Source organism: Falco naumanni, chromosome 15, assembly GCF_017639655.2.
Source record: "Falco naumanni isolate bFalNau1 chromosome 15, bFalNau1.pat, whole genome shotgun sequence".
NCBI classification, from domain to species: Eukaryota; Metazoa; Chordata; class Aves; order Falconiformes; family Falconidae; genus Falco; species Falco naumanni.
Window position 1 is genome coordinate 4600224 of NC_054068.1, and position 17349 is coordinate 4617572.

Sequence of the window (17349 nt, forward strand, 5' to 3'; positions counted from 1 at the left end):
TTGAGGTCATACATTTTTTCACTGAATGGTAAGGAAGCCTTGGGGAACACAGCACTGGCCACACTGGTGTCTGGGCCATATCACCCTGTTATTTTCACATTCAGTAGTGGTTTTCCTTCAACTAAGTGAGCTCTATCAACAGCAGCAAGAGTGGGAGAAAATTTAGGCACTTCATTGTAGGAATCACAACAGCTATGTTTAGACAATCTATTCTCTTCTAGGAGTACAGCTGAGCATGAGTGTAGTTAAAAGTAGCCATCCATCCACACTAAATTGCCAGTGTTTACTTACAGAAGGTGATGGAAAACATTGTTCTCAACTGGTAAAACATTTTCAAGGTAGAAGAGATGTTTAAATGCATCTCAAAGAGAAAAAAAGTCAGGAAGATTTAATCCTTATCTTCCAGCTTTTCCTTTCTGAATTGCAGCAAATCTCAAGATTAGCCTAAACGAACCCAATTATGTTTTCCAAGCATTCAAAACTGTAGTCAGAATTTAGAAAATGAACACATTTGGACATTTGAGACTGCGGTAACTTTAGACTGTCCTTGAAAATGAAGATGCATATTCCTTAAAGCAGTAAAATGGTTCTTAAGAACATATCTATGTAAAACAATTGCTTGAATGTTGCTGCTTAAAATATTAAATCATATTCTCTGGTCAACAGACCACCCAAAATTGAAGAATTTTTTGTCCATCCTACCTTGAGCTTTCTGAAATTTTTAAATCCCTTATTGGAATAACTGACGTGTATTTTGTAATATTTTGTAATATTTTGTGATTTTTTTCTTCTAGAATTTGGTATTTAAATTGTTTTTATTTTAAGATTTGAAGGATATTATAAGCTAAACATATATAATAAGAATATTCATCCAGGTAAATAAAATTTCATGTAATTCTTCAAGAAATATTTCCTCGTCTAGTTTGATTTCTTTTCTTTTTCAGTTTGACACCAAACCTGACTAAATAGAACAAAATAGTTCTAAATAGCTCTAACATAGAACAAGCTGTACAAGGGAGAACAAGGATTATCAAACACAAAAATGTACATTTCCACACACTGGGTGAAAATGGGCTTTAAATAAATCAGATGAAAGTCAGTTCACTTGCAAATAATATAATTTGTTTAGTGGCATGGCTAAGGAACAAAGCATTGATAATCAACTAACAAGAAAAATGCTGGTCACACAAATCAGAAAGTGTTAAGACTGGGAGGCAATAAGACTGTTTTCAGTTATATTTAGAATGTTCACCTAATGGTATCAAAAGCTAAACATAGGAAATCTTCTCTATTTAGAACTCTAATGGTTTGTATCTTGGTCATTACAGCAAAGGAATATTTATGTAAAGGCATTTACGTAACAAAATCTAGTGAGAATGTAATTTTTAACTTTTTTTTTTTAGAACATCAGAGACCCTGGATTCTGGCAAAACTTATCAAATTTCCAAAGAAGAAAAGTAAACCATTCTAGAGTATCCAGCTGCCACAGATCTAAGCCACAGTATTGCTGGAAGCCAGAAGAGTTTTTAGGAAGAATGCAGCATGAACCGTCCCATTTCACATGGTCATTATCAGTGGTAAAAAGACTTCTGTACTCATTTTTCTTACTAAATTAAGGTTCCAGCACCATCAAATTAATACATGTTATCTATGCCCTTATATGCTATGATGCATAAATTACAAGGCCATTTAATTCCTAGAGCAAGCAATAGGGTATCAAGTGCCATATAGATTCCCTCTCAAGCTGACAGAGTGGAAATTAATTTCTTCAAATTTTCCTAGAATATTTATGGTTTACCATTTAGCAGCAGTTGTTAAATCACTATCACTTCAGTGGCCAAGAAAGCTCAATTCCAACTTTTTTTCCCACTTTTACTTTTTTGCTGGTTAACAAAGTTAAGACACAAAATAAAAGAAATTGCAGTAAGAACAATTTTTCTTCATATCTGAGCAGGAAAAAAAGCCTTTGAGAATGTGGGTTTGCTAATTTCTGGCACAATTACCTCTCCTCTGAACCATCATGAATAAAGCCTTATCTCTTAAAGCTTCTATAAACTATATCTGAATCATAGTCATATTGAGGTCAATTTGGAATGGCAGTGATGCCTACAGAATTTCCTTCATTTTATTCCCATGTAACTAACTGTAAAATGTAAGACCTAAAATGCCTAGGATCTCTCCTTGGATGTGGATTTTTCACCAAACTTTGTATTTTCAGCTTTGTATTTCCCTGAAGGAGAACACAGCAAGCAAGGAGAAGAATAAAGAATTAAAAGAACATGTTCTCTCTTTAAATTACTTTAGTTCAAATATAGACAGCAAGAAATAATGTTGCATGCTCTCTAATGATACTATTATGAAAATCTAAACACAAATTTATGTCTCCTCCCTCTTTTTTTTTTTTTTTTTTTTTTTTTGTATATGTGTGTGTGTGTCCCTGCTCTTTTTCTGATCAGAAAATGTGTGCATACTAGGTGATTTGGTAGCAGGTACCCTCACTGCTGGCATAAATTCTGTTCAGACAGGCATATTCCATTACATTTTTTCTTCAAGCTGAACTCTGTCTATGGTGCAACCAAAGGACAAAGAACAAGCAGACTGTGAAGATACCAAGATTTGGGTGTGCTGCTCAGAATCTGACGTATTTGAAAACTGGTGTCATAAATGCCATATGCTGACATTTTATATAAAAGAGGTCTCAAATTTCCCACGAGTTGAAATTTCATGTGCATTTTCGGTAAGTATTGGCATATAGATATTTTTAAAAATGTGTAAAATAGTCTTTAAAAGTTATAATCCTTCATTCATTCACTGAAATAATATATGCAGATCCTATTTTTGAGTAATTACATTTCAAAAGAGCACAGCTCTTTCAGCATATCAAATTGCTACTGACATATGCTATCCGTCTTAAATACTGTTTTCAGCATTCTAATTTCTTTTTCTAATCATGAGTCCGTGATGACAAATTAAAACAATATTTTGTGTGCAATTCATATTTTACTGAAATTTAAAATGGCAAGAAAAGGATGAGTATCCAATTTATTTTCTCTTCCCAATTAATACAGCAATTAAGATAAGGGGTATAAAACTGGCTTAATTGGGTTGCCATGGCAACTAATTGCCTGATTTCTTCAAAAATAGCATGTTTTAGGTGGAATCAATCTGTGGTAATTTAATTATGTACATCACGAAGCAAGAAGACAGGTTAGATACACGTAAGGAAAAGTTCTAATTGCAATTTTTTTTACACATCTCTTTGTTACTCCAGTTTTTTCTAGATGTTGCCTGCTACCGTTCATTACACATAGTGCAGAATGGCAATTTTTCTTTTTAATGATTAAGAATATCGAGACTTGCACATTAAATGAGATTCAGAATTGCTTGGGTGTAGTTCAACTGGTCCTTGGAAACAAGGAAAAAAGTGAAAACTAGTCCCTGACTCACTTCTTCCTCATTTTGCTTTGCATGTACAACAGGGAAATTAAAATAGTGCCACTCAGCTAGGCAACTTATATATGTGCCGCTGGCTACAGTCATACAAGCAACACCCACATTGGTTTTGTTTTTTAAATGGCCAGTGTAGCTCAAGGCAAACACTGAAATCACACCAATCTAGAATCAGACCTTTGTATAGCCCTCCACACCTCTCAGCCTCTGCCTTGCTCACTCACATGTACTCCACTGAGTAGAGGTTACAGCTCCTGAAGCTTATTTCCCGCAACTCAGCCCTCCCGTTGGCCACCCTGCCTGTGACGGTGGGTGCTGCCCTGCAATGCTTAGCATGTCAGGCGCTGGAGATGGTGATGTCATGTAGGGAGCAAACCACTTTCAGAGAAGAAAAGTTGTTTTCACTCACGCAGTAACAAGAAACAGTGCTGAGTGTGGTTTAGAGCATTTAAAGACACATCAGTTAAAAATTTGAACCCTTAAGTCCATCTCTGAGTGTCTTTGACATCCAGAAGAGATGCCACATTTGTAATGACATTTATCCTTCTCTATGTTTAATGTAGTAGAAGTACTTATACTCCCAGTTTTTTGTCACAGTAGCTCCCTGGGGATGAGAAGAGCAGGGGAGGAAGGTGGCCCGCTTATACCAGGTGAGACCATCTGTCTCGGTGGGAGACCACCGCTGCTGGCTTTGTGTGGGTGACTGCACCAGGGTGGCGCGAGCAATGTGAAGCTCCTAAATGCATTTAGCCAAAGCAGCAAGGCTGGCTGTTGTGTGCCATCACCTGTCACCAGCAGCTGATGTACTTGAACAGCATAGGTGGTTTTTCCCTGAATCACACAAAGGTAAGCAAAGTTTTTTTCTAGAGAGATAAAGTCACTTGATGGGGATATTAACTAGAGTACCATGCCCCTCTACAATAACATGAGTGCGTATTGCATAACTAAGTTAAATCTGGACATACTTTATTATTCATCCCTCTTAAAGGAAAGGGAGAAACCAGTTTTAGCTTTTTTTTAGATTTCACACATTTTCCAGACATTTTTTAGCTTCACCTCCAATTTTTTCATGGTTTTCTTCCCCTTTACTTTTTATAAATACTGACTCAAACTCTGAGAAAACAGGAAAAAAGACTGTTCCTGGAGCGTTTTCAGCATGACTGACCTTATGAGAAAAACATACAGGTATTCTGCTTTATGCTAATCATCCCCAGAACTCCACTCTGTATAAACAGAATCTGTAGGAAGACACTACAACATGGTCACACAGCAAATCTGGAAGGTCTATCCCAAGCAGATTTCTCAAACTCAAGTGATTTCTTGTCTGTATTTAACAAATGTATGTTTTACAGATATACTGCCAATAATTGCACTGTATGCTTGTGAGACTGCATTGGTTTTAGCTATTAAAATCCTAAATTTAGGAAATAAAATGATCACCATTATTGCCATCTTGTTAATTGAATGAAAACTATGGTGTTTTTCAAGTCTGCATAAAACTGGCTTTGTCCCATTGTGAGCTCATTCCCAGATTAAACACAGTTCATGACACTTTAATGTGTTAGCTCTGCTTCATGATATTTCCTACCAGTGTTTAATTTCTTCTTTAATAGACCGGAGACTCTATGTCCACACAGGTCATTATTAAAAAGTTTTCGAATTCTAAAACCACTACCTTGATTTTTACTGAAATTAAAAGAACAGAAAAAAATAGGGCATTCATGCCAAAAAGTCCTTTTTAAAGTGAAATTTCCCCCCAATAAAGGGTCAAGCATTATTATCTATAAAATTTAATACTGTGTCCATCAAATTTACTCTTACACATTGTTTCAGTTATGTCTGGGAAAGTACAAAAACTGTTTAGGTCAGAAATAACATAATTCATACTTAACTACCTTTCTCTGCAGTTAATCTGATAATGCTGAAAAATAATATCATAAAGTTAAAAATAATATCATAAATAACTAAAAAATTTCCTGCAGTGGAATAACTCTATTTTCTGTGGTCCATTCATGGTTACTGTCCTACTGGTATAGAACTGGTTTGTGATTTAATGAGAAAAGATAAAAGACGTGATGGATATATATATAAAGAACTACCAAGCATGTTTACTTCCTACAGAAATCGTCAACATTATACAAATAAGAAAAACGCCCTGTCACTGGTCCCTGTGCTGAGGCATAATAACAAGAAGCCAGCACCTGCTGAAGCCAAAGACAGATTCTCTATCGACATCAGTGAAAGGGTATGGAAAAAGTGTCACCGTGAGTTTTGTTTTCAGCTGTACACACTCTTCACCCAAGACAGCACACAAATATAAGGTTGTTTTAAAAAGAAGTGATCATGGAATATGATGGAACAACAGTATCTTTTCTGTAATTATAGAAGCTCTATATGCTATGAATACTAATAGAAACTAATATGTTTATTCACTGTTTATAGTGTGTGGCTAAGGTTCTTTAGCAAGTCTATGGTCCAAGGTTTTATTTGATTTTAGAACCTCACCTAAATCTAAATATTGTTAAAAACCAGTGCAGAACTCAGGCAGCCTTCTGCAGCAAGCATCACGTTTGCCGTCCCTTATACTGGCAATTAATGGTGCTAGTGCTGCTGAAACTGCTGCTAGTGCTGTCAGAAACAGAACTTGGGGAAGGATGGATTAGATGCTGTCAATACGGCCACAGGGACATGCAGACGTCTAATGGAGCTGGCTTGTCTAGGAAGCTTTGCAAGCACCAGCGTGGTGCTGGGCTGGGGCTGAGGTGCTCTGTTACGTTTGGAGCTGTGCTGGGTATCAGTTCACACTGCTGTGCAGTGGTCGTCAGCTGAGCTCTTCTATATTCCCCAGTTAAGGAAAAGAAAGTCTGTGGCAGCTCAGGCTTCCTCAGTGCATGTGCCAACTCATCCCAGATTTGATTTAGATATAAGATGATAGGCCAAAGGAAATAATAACATACACTGAATGCTTTCGAAAAAAAATATCTCTGATTAAGTATGGGGTTTTTTTCCTCTCCTCCCTTTTTGTCCCAAGTCTGTTGACCCAAGCAAATTACTTGCTTTATTGGAAATGCCTCTGAATTTTCAATTTATCACCCTGCCTCATTTGGCAGTTCTTTATCCTGCCTTTCCTGCCCTTTCACATAAAAGTCCTAACCATATTCACCAGTATTGGATAGGCTACACTTACTAATCTGAAGAAAGAAAATGCTGTTTTAAAGAGAACCCATACAGTTATGTTCAATCTGATTTTTGTCTTTTTTTAAGTTAACATAACCTTCTTTTAAACTCCTGAAAGAATTTGGTATTCATTTCTTATTATTCTACCACACTTTGGCTTGTTGTCAAATGTAATATCCCTTTTCAAGATGGACATTAGCTATGATGGCTGGAAAAATGAAGTGGGTTTTACCGCTTTGTTAGTTGGCATTATCAGTGGCCTGGAAATAAATTGGGGAACACCTTCCAGGGATATTATCAGTGCCAGTCGTAACTGCAGAGGACAAGGCAGACCCCCAAACCTGCCTGCTGCAATCAGTTATAAACCATCGTGGGCTGCTGTAGCCAGAGTCTAGACTGACACTTGTGAGCAGCAGCACGTCGGTGCACGCAGCGCCGCTCGCTCCATGCCTGGAAGCAGTCCAAGCGCAGTCGGCCAGTGTGGGCACTGGAACTTGCCTGTCTCCCCCTGCCCCCCCCCCCCAGTGCAGCGGTGCTCCCCTGCAGCCCCCAGCCCCGCGCCCGGCCGGGTGCCACCGGAGGCAAGCACCTGCCTATGGCCAGGGCTGGGGCTCCAGGGGAGCTCCTGCTCCTCACGAGTCCCGAGTCCCACAGATTCCACTCTTACATACTTATGCAGACCAGCTGAAAATTTTTCCAGTTACCAACCTGCCTCTGTGTTTTACAGTCTGTTCGGTAATTAATCAGGTGTGATACAGACCACAAGGTTAATATTAGCTACTTCAGTTCTGCTGTCTATTGACACTTTCACATGTGGCTCAGGTACATGCACTGAAGTAGTACAATACTCCTAAATGATCATTATTAACACCTTAGCATGACAGTACTAAATACACACATGTGGTTTCTAATTACTTCATTCTAAGAGGTCAAAAATGATGGAGCAGATTAGCTCCTGTGCTCACAGTACTGCAGGATTACAAATAATCACAGTAACAGCCGCTTGAATCAGATGCTGACTCAGTACCTCAAGTGAATAGGATTCCTTTTCTCTAGCCCACGTTAAATATCTTCTCTTACTCTGCTGTTCAGTGCACAGAGACCTTTCCCTTCTCTCATTTTTCCAGAATGGAAAATTCTGGGTTTTAAGAGGGGTCACCCAACAGTGAGGATCTTGGCTTAGTAGATGAGCAATGTGCATTAGTACCCTAAGTGCAACTTAAAGGCATAACCCCAAATCCACTTTCATTCAGACTGGTTGCCACAGCTAGAAACATTCAGATTCTTGTTCCACCTATTCTCTTCGAGGGTACTTGTCTACCTTTAAAACATGCAGGTTTGTCCTTTTGATATTCCCTCAATAACATTATCTTGAATTTTTACTTTCATTGGAAGATGACATTTCCCAGGGTACCAGATTTTAGGATGCATTTAAAAAAATCTTTATCTAATAGCAAGTAAAAGACAGAAATAAGTTGCACTACATTTTTCCATGGAAATTTCTTAAGAAAAATGTGTTTGAATATATAAGTAAATCATCATCTCAGCAGATTTTTTTTTCTTTTATACTTAAGGCAATATTTTCTTTTTCCTGTCAGGCCCTGCAAATGTTCCCTGAGTCATGTGGTTACAAAAATGTAGAATTACTCTCCTAAAAAGAACATTTTACAATTCATCACCAGGGCTAAACCAGCTGCAGCTGTGAAAAAGCATTAGCATATTAGCTGTTATATTACAGACAAATCTTTTATTTATTTTGTGCCTTTAGCTCTGGAGATTTGGAATGTTCAGGATTTTGTCTTTCTTTCTCTGCTCCGAAGTCACTCACTGAATTTTCACTAGATAGTATAATTTTGATTATATTTGACAGAAGGAACTTTAATCCACACAATATGTAAAAAATATTGCATTTTAACAAGGGTTTTTACTTATGTTTTTATTGTCACTGTCATTGTATTGAATCAAATAGAACTCAGCATATCAGGGGATGAGTTGTTATTGGTATTTAGGTGCCTTAGGCTTACTAACTGCTCAAATATTATGAAAAAATTAACTCTGATAAAGCTGATTTATTACTTTCCAAGGATGTTCACAGACTATTTGCATCTAGCAGTGAGATCTCAATGTAGGATTAAATGTGTGAGACGTAACCTTAAATCAGAGCTGTTCTAAGTTTGAAGGTTTAAGTTGATTCCTTTATTTTCCGTTTGTCACAAAGATCTCCGATATCTTTAGCTGGCACCTAGCAAAATGCTGAAGCATATGCTTAACTTTGTGTGTGCACCCTTCTGAACAATACAATTCAAGCAGGAAAAAAAGTCATATACTTAATGAATATAATAGTTACTCACCACTGTCTATTGCCAGAAAGAGAGCAGTGTATATATTATTCTGAACGTAAGGAGATTCCCGATCCAGGATTGCAGTGGTGCTGATGGTACCGTTGGTAGGGTTGATTTCTAGCCAGCCTGCAGGATCCTTGAAAACAGAATACCTAGATAAAAATATAGAAATTATTAACAAATTAAGTATCTAGACATAAAACAATTACATTATTGCAAAAGAATATGGTTTTGCACTCTCTGGCTTTCATGGAGTGGATCTCTTAATACTTAAAAAATAGACTTTAAACCCTATGCCTTCCCTTTGAAATTCATTATTGTTAGGCTTACCTGACAGATGGAGAAACAGAGAGGTTTGAGTCAATTTCTTTGGATACATATGTCACAAAGCTTAGTACAGAAATCAGTGTTTAAAACATTATGTAATATGTGTTTCCTACTGCTGTGTTATACAGCCAGAGCACCTAAATACTTTCAAGGCACCTCTGCATCAACACCGGTAGTTATAGACTTCTCACAGACTCTTCTTTTTCCAAACTCAAAATTCGGGCTGGACTAGGAGTTATATTTTTAGTTTGTATTTCAGGTGTTTTTCATTTTTTTATCACAATTAATTATTTTGGCTAAGACTGGAAATGCAATAAACCGCGGGGTATGGCAGCAAAGAGAGTTAGACTGTGGATTCATTAGGTCTAACAGGAGCTGGTTTTAAGCGACCCGGTTTGCACACATTTGTCTTGCAGTCTGTGATCTGTAGTTCTCTGCTTCTGGTGTTTTCAAATAGATGCTCAGAATCTTGGAACAGTTCAACCACATACATGTTGTCTCAGTAAGGATTTGAAAATGCTGTCTGTCAAGGTGCCTCAACACAAAATTCACTGTCAGGCTTTCTTTGCATTAATCTGCACACTCTGACACTGGAAATGTTAGAGAGATTGTGGAGTTTATGCACTAAGAACTGCCCTACTTGACTGAAGTAATAACCAAAAGACTTTTCATGATTAGGGACTAATTCTATACTCAGTTAAATATACTAAGTAATATAACAAGACAGAGCTGAATTAACTGGTACCAATTCCCTCTCCAATGAAATGTAATATTTTGAAACAAAACTCCAATTGTATAATCAATACTTAGTATAATAACCTGTTCATTCTTTTTGAGGTGAATTGTTATAGATCATAAATGGCCATACCATCTTCTATAGACATTTCAAATTACAAGTAATTGACATGAGACCTGTTAATTGTTTAACGACTATGTGCCTAGCCAGTGCCTCATAGTGGCATTCATCTAAAAGGTGTCCTTTGTGATAATGTTGCTAAAAATAATTTATCAGTGCAACTATTTCCTGAGGGAATAATCAAAAATAAAAGATTGTTAGTGAGGTAAAAATAAAAGTAAGCAAAATGAAGTAAACCGTTAGTTGCTAGAAGAAGAAAGAATAAATTGCAGGCCAACAAAGACAGACACGTTCTCATTGAATGCTTATTTCAGACGCTTGCTTTAGTCTCATGTGCTGTCTAGAAAGCAGAAAAATAAGTTGTGGTTAGTTGCTAAGTCCCTCTAGCAGGCTGTTAAGGGATGTCCATTATCATAGCTAACAACGAGAGGGCAATGTGTGGCTGCCCTATCCAGCTGCCTCTGGTCCTATCCAGCTGCCTCTGACCCCCAGTCCTTGTTTCAGACCTCTCAGTCCTGTAGAACTAACTTGTGCGTTTTCACTGTCCAGGTATGTTGATCAGGCAGAGTTTGAGAACTTTGGATTTTTCCTGGGATCTCAGAAAAGCTTGGCAGAGCCACAGGGCTGAGCTGTCAGATGTCCGAGATAGCCATTAGCACCGTTCATTACACATGCAGCAAATTTTACTGTGTTTTAGCACTAGGTCTGATCGTTGGCCAGGGGTAAAAGGAAAACAAAAGCAGATGACTTAGTGCATGGCTTAAGCTTAAATTCTGTCATTAATATGGCACTGTAAAAGACCATTGAATGAACAGAAGTATGGATCCTTCCATCCCTCATCCCAGGAACTTCCCTTCGAACATTTGAAATAATGCCATAGGAAGGTGTCACTAAGCAAAGATGCTTCCCCCACCCCCACCCCCAGATTAGAATGGATTTGACTCATAATAGCCTTTGAATAATAAATTTTGGGCATGGACACTGTACTGTTCAGCAGGAAGAAAACTTAATTGTTGAAAAGGGAAAAGTTCTGGGCAAATTGGTTTCCTCATGCATAAATGAGGCGGTGCACAGACAGCTACTCAGGTCTGAGAAATACAGGCTAGAAACATAGGCACCTTTTCCCAGCCCACAGACCATTATAACTGGACTAGCTGGAGTCTCAGCAAAACGTGAATTTCTGCCTCAGGAAGCACAGGGCTCCAGAATCCCTGTGAATTTGCCATGTGGCCCACAGGCCCATTTAAATAAACTATTCTAAAGATTGACATTATACTTCAAAGATTGATAAAGTACTCTTATTTCATAGAATCATCTAGGTTGGATTGCCTTTAGCAGAAAGTCCTCTCTTAATTCATCAGAGAAATACCTCTCACCAAAAAATAATCATCAGTTGCCATGAAATTTCTTTGGTGTACCTCCAGGGAAAGTGATACCATCCTACAGAGATGAACACAGCTGATCTCGGGGGTGCTGACAGACAACACTCCACACGAATGCCATTCCTCACCAAGATTTTGCTTCAGGTTTGAAAGGTGCAACCTCCTCAGGGCCACTGAACCAGGGCGACTTTTCCATGGTATATGGGAACACACTGGTGTCCAGGCAGCCAGTGTCAGGATCAAAACTTCAATATAGACACCCAGGAAAAAATTCCACATTTTTATGAGGTATTATTATGTTAAAATAAATTAAAGGACAAATTTGGAAACCAGAACCTTTTGGAATTTATGAGAAAATGAGGCAAATACTAAAAAAACTGGCTTATTCATGCTTCCACAAAAGTCACTCATAATTTCACCACTGGCTTCCCCAGGAGCAGACATTATCCCTTCAGGAATATGTGGAAAAGAATCAAAGGCAAATGCTAGCGCATCGTGAGACATTCCATCAACCCAGCATGTCCTTCCACTTAATAACCATTTAAACATTAATCAATACCTAAGCTTTATCTCCCATAAAAACAAGTTACTAGAATAGTAACAATGAAGATCATTATTTCATTTCACTTCTTTGTTTCTTCTTTTATTGTTGTTTTTATAACTTTGGAACAAAGGTATGCACAAAAATATGAAACAAGGGCAGCCTAAACAATTCCTAGTCTATTGTAAAACTGCAAATTCTCAATTAACCCTGAAACAATTTAAGGAGATTCAACACTTCTGAAGTAATGAGAATTTAAAATGGATTGTATTATCTTCCCTGATTGCTCTACAAAGCACTGTTGGCTGTGCAAATAAAAAACTGAATTGTATAACCTGTGATTTGGCGCAGGATATTGTAAAAGTAGTACTTTGTCTTTCCCACTACATTTTTTACTTATTGTAAGTGTGTTCTGCTGTACAGTTAAGATGATTGTTCTTTGTTCAAGATTTTGAGGGCTCTGCTGGCAAAGGGTTTAGAATAGACTCATTAAGAACAGCACTATAAAAATCTAGAAGTACAGAATACAAAGTTTCACATTCTACTTTTGACTGTAGTGGGATCAGCTGACTGCACACCAGTTTTGAAAATCACGTCATTTTTTTTAAGTGGTTAAACATGAGCTTATGTGCCTGCCTGTACCTACTCACTTTGAAAATTGTAAGTACATTGATACTTCTGTGTGGATGGATACAGAACTATGTTCTTTGGTGTGCCAATTACTGTTTATTTTGACCTTATTCTACACTCCAGTAGTGAAATTTAGTGCTGCTTTGTGTAGTGTCTTTATTTCATTGGTCTGTTTTTTTTTTTTTTTTTATTTTAAATCATGCCAACAGCTTACAGTTCCCAAGGGCCTATACGACAACAGGCAGGTGGGTGTAACATATTTTGATTGTGACCTCCTTGCACTAGGTTCATGTCCTTGCACTATCTATAAGCCAAGTATTGCAAAGTAAGCAGAAAAACCCCAATTCTCTAAGACTTGAAATTGCCTGCTGCAAAGTTTAAGTATTCACCTTAAATATAGACCTACAAACAGATGCAAGAAGCTATAGATGCAAAACGAGAAAACACAAATCAAAATCTGCATTGACCTATTTAGTGCAGAGCTAAAATAAAATAGCAAATAAATGGAAACAATTTAAAAATTTTAAGTGGCATCTTCCCCTTCCTGTATAACACAGGAAAATAATTCAGAGAACAACCCCTGGGGTTGCTAGTAGGCATGCAGGGTGCCAGTGGCTGGCAGCTTGATTAGCACAGAAGATTGTTATGCAGAACAGTGATGATAATATGGACATAGAAATTTAATCAGAGTCACAGCCTCGCACTAGCCATAAAAAGAATTTCACAGCCAACAGTGCAGTAGCCCAGGGTGTCATAGGAGAGCAGCCAGGCATCGAGGCACAGTCACGTGCTGCTCTTGGCAAGGACTTCCAGGGCTTTGCAGTTGCCAGACTTTTCCCGTGTGGAGTCAAGGGGTCCTGGCCCTTATGCTTTAACAGAAAGAGAAAGAAGACAAAATGAAGCCGTGCCAAATCTGTGCTGAGTGACACATCTGCACCGGTTTGATGTGTGGCATTGACAGGAGCTAAGGTGAGCAATTTAGATAGGCTTGCTGGGGTGGCAGTGTTCAGCCTCGCGCATCTGGAGACTGCTCAAGTCATGTTGCACAGAGACTGTACGACCAGAAAGACACCGTAGAAAAGCCATGGTACAGTGGCATCGGCCCCATGAAATACCCATCCCATTCTGCAGTCAGGCTTTGCTATGATAATGCGTAACAGGGCGAGAGACTGTAGGCAGCAAGTTGACTCGGTGGAGGACTAGTGAGCAAGGCTGGTCTGGCTGAATGAGGACTGGGAGAACTGGGCTTTGAGTCCTGGCTCTGTCACAGTGGAATTCGGGCAGCCTTTGAATTCATGCTATGCCCTCAGCTCAGCTTTAAAACGGTGAGGATGTATTTCTGCCTTGAAAAGCTGTTAAAAGGATAAAATCTGGAAATCACTGCAAAAGGACCAAGAACATATAGCAATGAGGGACATCAAAAGTACTAAGACAGAATAGAAAAGAATAATTTCAATAGCTTTCTAAAGACGTAGGAAGATATTTACTGGAATTTTCAAACTGTAGAGTTGCTCATCTCCTTATTTTTTGAAAAATTACATTTAAAATAGAGTTAAATCCAGATGAGTAAAAATTAATATTCTCTGTGATACATACATGCATATCTCCATGCATGCTTACTTCGTCTTGGATGAAACTGAAAGTGTCAAAATATTGATAGTAACCATTTTTATACCATTTCAATCTGCCTGGCCAGGCAGGAGTCAGAATCAGAAATATAAACCATCTTATCCATATATTAGATTTCCAAATCATATTTGCTGCTTTTATGGATCGTGATGCCAGTGAAATAAGTGACAAAAGTATCAGTTGGATAGACCCAATATTTCACCTAAGAAGTATAGCTGCACGTTTGTATTTTGAATGAAAAGCCCTCACATTATCCACATTTCTGAAACCATAGCAGTTCACCTACAATTAGGTAACATATTGAAGTGACCGTATCTGCCTTGCTCCTGCTGGGACTGTAACATATAATGGCAGTCCCTGATTTTTTCCTGTGAGCTCTTGATGAACTATTCAAGTAAAATGATCAGTGGGGAAGGTAAATTCGTATTGTCTGTGCCTAGGAGCTCAGTGTGAGAACTCTTTTGCCTCTGAATGAAAAACATCTCTAAACACAGACATTGTGTAAATCTTTAAATCAAGCCAATATGAATTTTATCTGGTTATATCAAGTCCACCTGAAAAACCAAGACTGACTGCCTCTGGAAAGAGATTCACTGGTGTCTGGGAGAGAGCTGCGTAGCAATTACAGCATAAATATACCCACCCACGTAAACAATGGTGGTTTTAAGAGAAAGACAAAAGCACTACCCCAGACATAAGTGTAACATTAAAAAACTGGGTTAAAACTGCATTGTGCTTCATATGGTCTATGTATGGATGCCATAATGTAGAGCTGTAGAGATCAACCTGCTTCCCGTCATGCTCCATCTTTTCCACTGTGCTATCATTACCTTTTGCCTGCACTAATTACGGCAGCATATGGCACAAGAAAGAGTAGAAAGGAAACCTTATTGCAACGTAGCAATGCTCCAACTAAAATATCCTCCAGACGCATTAATGACGACACACGGCAGTTTTTCTGCTGTTTGGCTGCATGATAACCAAGGTATGCATGCTCCCATACTGGTTTAGGGATAAGCTTTGGGAGGGCAACTTACTTTTCATAGATGTATGTTCACAGCCTTGCACAGCAGGGTCTGTAATTGCTAACCCACGCTGAATGAAAACAATAGTAATTCCTTACCATATATTACATCTAACATTCCATAACTATATTAACATTTAACTTGGTAAAGATATTTTTTATGCAAACTTGTTTGGTTTTTGTTTTTGTTTTATTTTAAAATATTTGTGTCATTAAAGACATTGGAAGATTGTCTTTGGAGCATTGTAGGTTTTCACTTTTTTCAGATATTGAAAAACCAATGTTGATTAATAAAATGTATTAATTTCAAGGCGCAAGTGAATATACAGGTTTGCTTTCCATTTTATACCGGGATATAAAGCTACTGCCTAAATCTTGTGCTGCAGCCCCTAAACACCATGTTGTACAGATCAGTAACACATGATCCATGGATCTTGTGTTTAGTATGACAAAACATGTCCTAACAATAGAAAACGGGCATTATTTGGGATAACTAAATTCACCACATTAACAAAATATTCTAGCAACAAAGTAGAGAGATTGCCAGTAAGACTCATATTCAGCTTATCACATTAGCCTAAAGCATACTACCAGTAAGCAGTTCTGTGGAAAATCAGCTATTAAAAAGGGCTTTTCATACCTCCTTTCAGTACTACTTCCTCATCTGCTTTCCCATTTAGATACCCAAATACATTTCTCTTTTTTATGACCCTTGAAGAGCTCTACAATTTCCACTGAGATCCATACAACAGGATGCCTTCACATCCCTCGGTGCAAGGTAAACTCTGAGGCTGGAAGCTGGCCGTTCCATTTGGAAGTGCCTAGATCTGAGCCTGCAAGTGAATGTTACGCTGTCTCACGTCTCCGTCAGCAGTCAGTGATGGGCTGTAGTCCGTCAGAGCGCTCATGCCAACCGCTCATCTCCGCTGCAGCTGGCATCAGTCTGCCCTAACAGTTCTGTGCCTTCTTTTGCAACTCCTCTTAAATGACTGCAAGCAGTTAGAGTGGCAGTGTTGTCAGAACTACACATTTACTATTACGGGCACCAGATCATGACAATTTCAACATAACTCTGCTGTTGCTTAGTGTTCTGTTACGCAGGCATAACTAATTCAAAGCTAAGACTTTTTTTTCAGAATTTATTTGCAATTCAAATAACCGCCTGAAATAACAAAAGCATGCCAGCAGGTCAGTGGCTGTGTGTTGGGAGAGAGGGGCAAAACCTGATGGGTGCTGTTTTTCATACATACACAAGCGACGCTGTGGCTGGCAAGTGGATACGCAGTGCTACCCTGGCACTTGCTGTATCCCCTCTTCCACACTGCTGTCACCACACTGCGCTGTACCTGGCGTGCAGGTCCCTCTGGAGGGGATGCATTGGGCACTTTCACGCTATTTATAGACATACTGACTACTCGAAGTGCTGCTTGCAATAGGTCTGTGGTTCGTATGCAGGAGACTTGGATACTATGCAGTTCAGGGACACGGGACATTTGAGGATCTAGAGTAACAATCTGGCAATTCTGGGGAACTGGTAACAGGTAAGTATTCATAACAGAGCTAATGATGAATAATGGCAATAGGTTTGACATCCAACATATACAACACCCATAAGATGATAACAACACACGCAGCCCTACCCAGCCAGCCAGCTGAACCAGTTCTTCAGTTGTAGCATTTTCCTTTTCACCCCTGTAACATGAATCAACATGAAAAAAAGATCCTGCTTAAGCTCAGTGCCAGCAATAACAGCCTGTTACTAGTTCCAGCTAACTTAAAGCTAGCCCAGATACATAACCACCGTGCTGCCAACCCAGCCTAAAAACGCATTGCTGTTGCAGGTAAGGACTAAAAAGCACCAGAGGATTTCATTTCACAGAGAAAGCAGAAGCACAAGTGCTTCATCACCGAATGTTGTTGAGGCAACGTGTAAGCATGTGTTCATCTCAACAACTACAGGCCAGGTTATACAGGTTATAAGAGAAATGATA

General features: G+C 38.6%; 1 protein-coding gene and 1 long non-coding RNA gene across 3 annotated transcripts in view; one reads left to right on the forward strand and one right to left on the reverse strand.

Moving 5' to 3' along the window:
• LOC121097739 overlaps nucleotides 1–7059 on the forward strand; it is a 45395-nt gene extending 38336 nt beyond the window's left edge. Inside the window, exons 13-15 of the long non-coding RNA XR_005831067.1 lie at nucleotides 1404–1577; nucleotides 2219–2737; nucleotides 5572–7059. This is a non-coding gene — a long non-coding RNA (uncharacterized LOC121097739). The remainder of the gene's footprint in view (nucleotides 1–1403; nucleotides 1578–2218; nucleotides 2738–5571) is intronic.
• CDH13 (cadherin 13) overlaps nucleotides 1–17349 on the reverse strand; it is a 504987-nt gene that overhangs the window by 19586 nt on the left and 468052 nt on the right. For both annotated transcript variants that reach the window (XM_040614995.1, XM_040614994.1), the window contains exon 11: nucleotides 8979–9121. In XM_040614995.1, the coding sequence (XP_040470929.1) occupies nucleotides 8979–9121 (143 nt within the window). The remainder of the gene's footprint in view (nucleotides 1–8978; nucleotides 9122–17349) is intronic.